The 9,945-nt window shown below is 30.5% G+C and overlaps 1 protein-coding gene across 3 annotated transcripts; it reads left to right on the top strand.

Moving 5' to 3' along the window:
- The first annotated feature begins 1,138 nt into the window (after positions 1 to 1,138).
- On the top strand, positions 1,139 to 5,330 carry LOC113846474 (heterogeneous nuclear ribonucleoprotein 1-like). Of its 3 annotated transcripts, XM_027474802.1 has the most exons (4): positions 1,141 to 1,667; positions 1,974 to 2,195; positions 2,500 to 3,694; positions 4,662 to 5,330. In XM_027474802.1, exons 2-4 carry the CDS (start codon positions 1,974 to 1,976, stop codon positions 4,673 to 4,675), a joined length of 1,431 nt encoding a protein of 476 aa, XP_027330603.1. In that variant the 5' UTR covers positions 1,141 to 1,667; the 3' UTR covers positions 4,676 to 5,330. The 3 variants fall into 3 exon arrangements, with proteins under 3 accessions (XP_027330602.1, XP_027330603.1, XP_027330604.1); XM_027474801.1 differs by lacking the exon at positions 4,662 to 5,330 and having other exon boundaries at positions 1,139 to 1,667; positions 2,500 to 3,999; XM_027474803.1 differs by lacking the exon at positions 1,141 to 1,667 and having other exon boundaries at positions 1,968 to 2,195; positions 4,662 to 5,247.
- Positions 5,331 to 9,945: the final 4,615 nt, after the last annotated feature.

Here is a 9,945-nt window from a genome sequence, read left to right as displayed (position 1 = left end):
TATTTACAGGAATTACCCGTCGGATTGCATTGCACTTTCAGTTGTTCCCCCATCAAAACTTTCATTCAAGCTTTGAAATTAAATAAACAATTAAGTTGATGCTCCATCTATTCCCACACTAACACAACATTTTAACTATTTAGTTACTTTCTCTTTAAATTTCTTGGTAATATGCAACATTTAAAGCTCATTTTTTGAATCCAACCCATGTCAATTCAAATTCTGAAAATTTTTCGCCTTCTGTTCAAATTGTAACAGTAAAATCTGATTATTTATATTAACATCAATCATGGGTAATCAGGATATTAAACTGAAGGTAATAAAAGTTGAAATAATTATATTTTAGGAATCGAATTAGTTAATTCAAGCTGAAAATTTCTTATTCACATTGGGGCAAATCTTAATTCAAGTTCTTTGGATGAAATATTATCATTCCATTCTTTTTGTCAAATGTTTTTTCACTTTTGACAAATAATGTAAAGTATAAAATAATTTTCTTAAGTGTAAATAAAATCGAATTCAACATTATTTATAAATTTAAATTCCACTTTTTTTAAATGAGCTAGTTTCTTTACATAACTTTTTTTTTCTCCTCAAATTGCTCATTTTTCTCATTTTGCACACATGTCAAATCAATATTCAATGAATTTTTTACATTCCTTAATCATTTAATCAATACCTAAATTTTTCCAATCAGCATTAAATATGGTGAGAAATTTGAAAATGATCAATAAAATATTTTTTTAATTTATATTTTATTATAAAAATAATCTTTATTAATTCAATTAATCTTTTCTTAACTATTTTCGAAATTAAAATATACTTGTAACACACGAATAGTTCCTAATATAAGCTACATAAAATGCTTTATTCCAATAACCATTTAAATAATCAATTTATTCAACAACTCCACTCTTAACCTATATGTATTCATTTAATTTATAAAAATCGATACTATATATTTTTCAAAAAAATAATTAGGTGATATACAGTTTTCATTATATATATATATATATATATATATATATATATATATGTATGTATGTATGTATTTAATTAATTTTGTTAAAAGACCATGATCTGTTGTCATCTGTTGGCTCCTCCAAATATTCTTGCACCAGAGGATTTGCACTGTGTGTGTCTCTCTCTATCTATTTATATATATTGTCTTTGCCCATCTTTGCTTCAAATTCCATTTCTTTTAATTTAATTAAGGGTAGTGGAAGCAGGCAACAAGATAAAAAAGCAAGAGAAGAGAGAGGATGACACCACATCCTCTGTTTCCATTCTCATTCTCAGTTTTCCCTGCCATTCAAATTTTCACATAGCCTCTCATTTTTATTTTTTATTTTTATTTTTTTTGTTTCCATCACCAACCATTCATCCTTTAATGCTCAATTTTCCATCTGGGTTGTTCCCTTTTCCCCTTGATCTCTTCACCTTCTCTCAAATTCTTCTCTGATCCCAGAAAAAAAAATTAAAAAAATAAAAATTTAAAATCAAAATCAAAATATACCTGCTTGCTTTCTCTCTTTGCTGGATTAGATATTTTGGTTCAGTTTTTGATTGATGCTCCAAAGATCCGATTCTCTAAGATCGAATTTGACAAAACCCACTTCGTACCTGATTGAAGCAACAACTGGGTTCTGTTTGAGTTTGAAGATAAGGTGACACCTTCTTCACAGATTTATCTAATCTGCATTTCTGATCGCTTTGCTTTGTTGTTGAATATGAAAAATTGAATCTTTATGGAGGTTGAGCTCAATTATGCATTATTAGGTGAACGATGCATTTGGATTGGTTCTGGGACTGTAACTTTGGCCATCACTGAATAATTTGGATTGTTTGTATTGAAATTTGTGTTTTTTTGTGTTTTGATTTTGGTTTGGCATGACAATTTTGATTCAATATGAATGGTTTATTTGAATCTGTCCAATGAAATGAGTGATTGATGATTAATGGTGTCAGAACAGATGGAATCGGATCTTGGCAAGCTCTTCATTGGGGGAATTTCCTGGGACACTGATGAGGAACGACTCAAAGAATATTTTGGGAAATATGGAGAGGTGATAGAGGCTGTGATCATGAGAGATCGCACGACAGGTCGAGCTCGCGGTTTCGGATTTGTTGTCTTTGCTGATCCTGCTGTTGCCGAAAGAGTCATTATGGATAAGCACATAATTGATGGCCGCACGGTGAGTTTTTCATTATAGATGTACAATTCATTATGTCAACACGTGTTATTTGGCTGCGCAGTAGTGGTACCTAGCTAAATTTATGTTTCTGATAGAGATCATTAAGTCCCTATTTTTGTAGTTTTTTTCTTTGTTGGTCTGATATAGATCATGTTCACTTTTTGCTCCATTGAGCTGAAGTTTAGCAACTTTGGTGTTTGGATTTGTATGGCTGCATTGTATCAAGCTTGAACTTTTTTTGCTAATAGGAAAGCCAAAAGTGACTTGCAGATTTTGATGCATGTGTTGTGCTCTAAATTTTCAGGTTGAAGCTAAGAAAGCTGTTCCTAGGGATGATCAGCAAACTATAAATAGACAGTCTGGTGGCGTCCACGGATCTCCTGGTCCTGGACGAACCAAAAAGATTTTCGTTGGAGGTTTACCATCAACAATCACTGAAAGTGATTTTAAGAAGTACTTTGATCAGTTTGGTTCAATTACTGATGTTGTAGTGATGTATGATCACAATACCCAGAGGCCAAGAGGTTTTGGCTTCATCACTTATGATTCAGAAGAAGCTGTGGACAAAGTTCTTTATAAGACTTTTCATGAACTCAATGGAAAGATGGTTGAGGTCAAGAGGGCAGTTCCTAAAGAGCTTTCCCCTGGACCTAGCCGGAGCCCATTGATTGGATATGGTTTGAATAGGACCAGTAGCTTCCTAAATAGTTATGCTCAAGGTTTCAATATGAATCCAATTGGAGGTTACGGAGTCAGGATGGATGGTAGGTTTAGTCCACTTACTAGTGGTAGAAGCGGGTTTACCTCATTTGGCTCCAGTGGTTATGGAATGGGAATGAATTTGGATTCAGGATTGAACCCAAGCTATGGAGGGGCTTCCAATTATGGTAGCAGTCTAGGATATGGTCGGATTAGTCCTTTCTACAATGGCAACTCCAGCAGATATACCACTCCAATTGGCTATAGTGGGAGCAATGGGAGAAGTGATTTGCTTGTGAACTCAACTTCTAGGAATGTTTGGGGAAATGGGGGCCTGAACAATGCTGCCAATAATCCAATCAGCCCTGGTACTTACTTGGGATCTGGAAGTGGGGCTTTTGGTGTTTCAATTGGAAATAGTGGCACCAATTGGGGTGCATCTGTTCCAAACCAGGGTGGAGGAGGGGCTGCTTCTGGGTATAGTACTTGGGGTAATGCTTATGAAGGTGGGGATAACAGCATTGGATTAGGAAGTGGAGGATATGGAAGGAACAGCAGCCCGAGTGTGACTCAGTCCTCAACATTCACTGCACCAACTGTTGGTTATGAAGGATCCTATGGGGACTTGTACCGCAGTGGCTCAGTATACAGTGACTCAACTTGGCGGTCTGCTGCTTCTGAGATAGATGCTTCTGCTTCATTTGGTTACGGACTTGGTGGTATAGGTTCAGATGATCCAGTAAAGAATTCTGAGGGTTTTATTGGAAACTACAATGTAACAAGTAGACAATCAAATAGAGGTAAGATTTTTTACCACTTTCTTGCCTCCTGAAGAAAATTAGAATGGCTTATAAATTATTTTATGTTTGTTTTCATTTTTTCAATGAAACCAAGTTTGTGTTTTTAACTTTCTATTTTTCAGAATATGAATTATTCTGAAGGAAGTTGAAAACTGTATCGATATAGTTTATTTTCTGTGATGCTGTTTACAGTTGTCTTTAACCTTAAGATCTTCGTGTCTGTAACTGTATATAGATTAAGATATCATGGAATCTTTTTTGTGCCTTCTTTTAATTATATGAAGCACTATGTTCCCAACTTTCACATTATGTCTCTTTCTTTTCTTTCTTATTTCCTAAATTCATGAAATGTTCTTGTATATTCTTACTACTGTCTTAAAAAATATTAGGGCCTATTTGGTTTGAGAAGATATTTTATGCTTTTATTTTCTATTTTCATTAATTAATTATAATTACAAAAACTTTACTTGTTCTCAAAGAATTAATGCAGTAAATGTTGAAAACAACTGTAAAGTTATATTTTCTGTAAAAGAACTGTTTTCACCATTTCTTGTACAAATATTTGAAACTACAAAACAAAGTGAAAATAACATGATATTTTGTAATTATTAGTGAAAATATTAAATGTTTTCTCAAACCAAGTAGGCTCTTAGCTTTCTGTATTTATGCTTGAGTTTCTTCATTAGTTCCATTTTAAGATACTGGAATTTGGTGTTCCATGTGAAGTTAGATTAACTAGCAAAATGATCAAGATGTAGACGTATATTACTCTTTTTTGTTAAATGTGCATCATTATTTTCTCTTGAATCAAGATATGAGAGTTTCAAACGGTAATGAAATGTAGATGAAGATTACACCCCTTTGTTTCATTGTTGACATTTGAGTATTACCATTACATTTTTTAGCTGTTCTAATCTAAGTCCATTTGTATACTCATTTTCTTTTGTTGTATCTCTACTTGCTTCAGGAATTGCTGCTTAGGAGATATGTTAATTGGATATGTTATGGTAACAGTAGATCAAGGGAAACTGGTAAAAGAAAATGAGGTTTTGTGAATTCATACATCTCCATCACTTGAGAGATATCAGCTCATAAGGAAATTCATAATATATAGCTAACGGTGTTCTTTCATTTGAAGAATACATAAGCTAAATCAGTTACAAGGGTTTTTGTGTAAGGTTTTGGATTTTTTGTTTTGTCCTTTCTTTGATTTTTCAAGACTTAGGTTCCTTTCTTGGAATTTGATTGAGGTGTAAAATCAGATTGCGGGATATACTCAGGAATATTGGTTCTGATAGTTTAATAGTGCATCATCTCTGGCGAGATGCACCGTTGTTAGTATGCTTAATGATAGTTTATAATTTTTGAATTTTTTTTTGCCACTGTAATGCTTGGCAAAGTTGTTTGTTCTTGTCACCATCTTTTTTATGGGACATGTTTCTGATCAAATTGTAAGTGAGGTTCAGTTTGATTTATCAGGTTTGGAACATGAGGGGTATCCCCATATCTTGGATCCCCATCAAATAATTAGTTACTGGACAGTTATTATTTTTTACTAGACTTTTGTTATGAAACTTTACATTTGGTCTATTTTTACAATCAAAATCTGATTCTTACTAATTATACAACTCTATTCATAAATATTTTCTTTCTTCTTCTGTTTGGTTTTAGTAACTTTGTAGCGAAAATATAGAGCATTTTATTGCATCTATGGACCAAAATTGATTGGTTAAAACAAGGGAGCATTGTTCAAGATAGGGACTATTTTTAACTTATGTTTGTGAATAGTAACTATTTTAGATTTCTGGTTATTTCTTTTCAGCATGTTCATCCTAATAACATTTGGATTTGGATCTTGGATCAAATTTCTGTGTGGTCATGCTAACTCTTATCCTTATACGGATCAGGATTTGTCTTTTATCACCTTCAGTTTTCCCCTGAAAACACCCTTTTACAATGTGGTCCTCTCTTTCTCCACACACAAACACAATTGCCTATATACATAGTTGTAGTAGCTAGTTTTCTTGTTAAAATCAGATATGCATAATAATATGTATAATACTTTACTAGAACAACATTATTTAGGCCATGGCAAGTTTGTGTTGGGGACATTAGAGGGTTGTCTCACATGCAAATCCTTACAAATGCACATGCCTCAATTATTATTATTATTATTATTTATTATTATTTTTGTGCATGCCTCAATTATGTTGAAGGTTGTGGACATATCGTGGTATCTTTTGAATTCGAAGACAATAACGTCTGGCAATGACAAAGTCATGAATAACAATGTTGGGTTTTGTCATTCCTTGGATGTTTGAATTGGTAAACAAAACATGCATGAATTTGAGACTCCATGGACAAAAATCTAGATATTTAAATAGCTGATACCATAACTACTTTCAAATGCAATTATGCCTCAGGTTAAAATCAGGACAAATTTTTCTTCTCATGTGATTTTCTATCTGTATATTTATTCTACATCACCTATTTTTTAAACTTTTATTTTAAATCAAAATTAATATTTTTTTCCTCTTTAATTATATATTCAATTAAGGTATATTTTTAATTTTCCTAATTTCTTTAATAAGTGGCCAAATTTTTTCAATCAATATTAGACGCAATAAGATATTTGAATATTATTATTTAAAAATATCGTATCAATTAAATCAAGTTTTGAGATAGTATAAAATACTTGTATTTTTATATTTTGCCCACAAATACTCATGCAATGCAATGCATGAGATAGTTGCAAGTCGTTATTAAATTAATGTTTCCACATGGATAAGAGGCAAACATATAATGAAGCATTGATGATTAAATCAAAGTTAAAAGGTAAAAATATATTTACAAGGTTACAGATACAATGTTTACATTTTTTCTTTTACTTTTAGTCAAACCTGTTACTAAGAGTAAAATTTAATTTTCAGTGGGTATCAATCCAAGGTGAATTTTATGCATAAATTACATTTCTTTAACCCAAACATGCATTAAAGACACTGCAATCCAAACATGTAAAGTGTTCATAATTAGTTTCAAATAAAATTAGAAGTATGTTCAACCAATCCTTTTACAAGCGAAACACTATCCTGTAGTTCTTGATAAGAATCATAACATAATGATGGGAGAGGCGTGCCTCTGTTGGTATTAATACGATCCCAACATATTGAAAAGACAAAGAATAGATTGATGTCACCAAGCCAAAATATAGAAAAGTAAAGATCCAATCCTCCCTAAAAAACTATAAATAATTATTTTCATTATTTAAATATAAAAATATCGAATAATTTAGCTTTTTTTTTCAAGAATGAAAATGATATGTTTGATTTATATTTCATTGTTCTAACTTATATCTATTAAATTTGCCTAGCTATAGCATTGACATAAGAGCATAACCTTAAAGTGTCCGCAGTGAAACAAGCACTATTTATATATTCCACGTTGGTTTGGAGATGCATTGTAGTAAGCTTTTGAGTTTGTGTCTATATTTGACAGCTAATGCTTTTTCTAATGGTATTGGGGCCCTTTGTTTGTTTGTTTGAGAGTTGTGATCATATCAATGTTCACATCACAGCCCACAGGCTTAGGCTGGTTGAAGCTTTGTGGTGGGACCTTAAAATTGCAAGTGAATCAAATTTCATAGTTGATGCCTCAAATGAATTGTTACATTAAGTTTTCAACTTTTTTTATGCCCAAAAGGACATCAAGTTTACAACTTTTGCTACCCTTGTTTTGCCAATTGGTCATCTTCATATGGTCCCCTTCCCACCCCATAATTGTTCAAGCACTATGTTCAAATCAAATCCTCCATTCTATATTATTATAAGATAAACAAAAAGCAAATATTTAATAAAAAAAGGAAAGTTATAATAAAAGTTCATTCAACTATATCTTGACATGCGACTTTCTCCATAAAGTTGTGATAGTAACAATTTGTCCCATCAGGCCATCGCCTACAAATTAAGTATTCATGTTTAATGTGATAAGGGCTAATTACTATGGTCAAAATCTTGAAAATGTTTTCTAAACCTAAAAAAGGTAATAATGAGAGTATGCAGTAGTTATAAATTGCCAAATTTTCTTCACCAGTAGAAATTATGATTTACCAATCAAATTAATATTTCATCTGTCAAGAAATTTTTTATTGTTTAACATCATGCTCATAGATTAGGAAATTTATTAACTAGTTTTAATTTTAAAAAGTAAGTGCAATTTACTGAACTATAATCAACTATTCCTTGTAAAATATCTAAAATATTATCTTCTCGTTAGTACTCTCTTATTTTGTTTACCCAAGATAATAAGAGATTAGAATAATTTGAAAAATAAATCCTACATTTTAAATTTTTGAAGCCAAGTATAAACTAATTTTCTAAAGTAGAAAATATTTTAAAATGAAAGAAGAAAATTACATGTTAATTCCAATAATAAAAAAGTGAGGAAAATGTATTGCACATTAAATAGCACCTTTCTGCATTTACTTTGTATAATTTGAATTCTTGACTAATCAAAACTCTTGCAAGAGTTCATAACTTATGAAGGGTACTATCAGTATTCAGTCATGAGTCACTCTGTAAAGAATGTTTGCAGATTGAATTTATTTTTAGATATAAAAAGTTATTGGAATCGATAATAAAATGGTAGTGCCATTTTTACATTAAATTAGGTTGAATGATTTGATTTTTATATATTTTCAATCCAGTTAAAATATGATAAATACTTTATTTTATTATATTTTCAACACTATTTTCAAATAACCTCTCACTTATACTTATACAATTATATATACATACACCTGAAAAATTAGTTTAGAACATTTTCTAAAAACATTCAATTTTAAATGGTATTATAAATACGGAAATCAAAACATCATTCAAAATATTACATTTTATATAAAAAAGGATATTCTTTTCTCAATTCTTGCAAAGTTTATAAAATATTATTAACTATTTTTGTTGCTGTAATAATATAAAAAAAATAGAAGAGATTAATATTAACAAAAAGAGTACATAGTTTTACGTTGTTATATAAATTTGAAAAGGTTTGTATAGGATAACAAAAGAGGATTTTACCAACAAGTATTATCAGTGTTTTAAAATAACAAGTTAAGGAATAAAAAATATAATTTTTAGCTAAAAATCACGTTAAAAAGGATAAATAAATAAGAATGTATTAATACTATTTATAATAAAAAAATCAATTTTTTATTTCGATTTTTGACCCAGACATAATAAAAACTAGAAGGAGGGAAAAAAATGGTGAACAATCGCTGCTTGTCTACATCATATTGGTGAGGTGATTTATTCTGCTGAGTTGAGGTTTCTAATTTTAAATTGTGGTGTCCTTCGTCAATTTATAAATTTAAATGTCATCACGCCTCTGGACAAAAAAATGGTTTTGTTAATAAGTTATTGTGGTTTATTAATTAATATTTGAATTTTATTACTATAATTTGCACTAAATTAATCTAATAAAGAGGGCTTAAAAAAGACTAAGATAATCTTAGATGAAATTATTAAAAAAACTTTTTAATTAATAAAATTTTTAAAAATTTAATTTTTAATTGGGTTCAATAACATTGTGATCCATATAATAAATCTCACTTAATGAAATAAGAATTGATTGATGTTATTAAATTTGCAATACAATTAAATACAAATATTTTATTAAAGGAAACTCAAATATTATATTATAATCCTCAATTATTGAAATCTACAATGTTTGATTTTTATAATTTTGCCTGGTTTCCATTTTTCAATTTTTTTTACTCATGGTTGGTGGGGCGCTTCATAACAGAAAAATGGCCTTCAAGAATGATATAAAACTTTATAGAGCTCTAAGCTTCAATTTCCAACAAGAATTTGAAATAAATTTGAAGTTCCTCAACACATTAAAAGGTAGTTCAGATATTGATCAGAGACTTCAGCTGTAGATGATAATTTCATCAACCTTAATTTCAATTTCGTTAAGAATAAGCATAATCATTCTATTTTCATTTGGGTCCATAAACATGATCATTCCAAAAATCCCAAGTTGTTGAACACCTTGAGGCCCAATTCAAGGATATATGTATGATGAAAAAAGAACAGAAGAAACCCATGATGTTGCATGGGCCTTCTAATTCATGTGAAATAGAAGAAAGCAAAAGAATAGATGATTTGGACCCATCAACTTTAGTATTAGGCATGTGAATGTGGGACCATACTACCACTCGTGATTATACACAACATGAACCTTTGCAAGATGAAATC

Source organism: Abrus precatorius, unplaced genomic scaffold (genome assembly GCF_003935025.1).
Source record: "Abrus precatorius isolate BTA unplaced genomic scaffold, Abrus_2018 Scaffold8, whole genome shotgun sequence".
Taxonomy (NCBI): Eukaryota; Viridiplantae; Streptophyta; class Magnoliopsida; order Fabales; family Fabaceae; genus Abrus; species Abrus precatorius.
The sequence above is the reverse complement of the archived record's forward strand: the minus strand, read 5'-3'. Positions and strand labels throughout refer to the sequence as shown.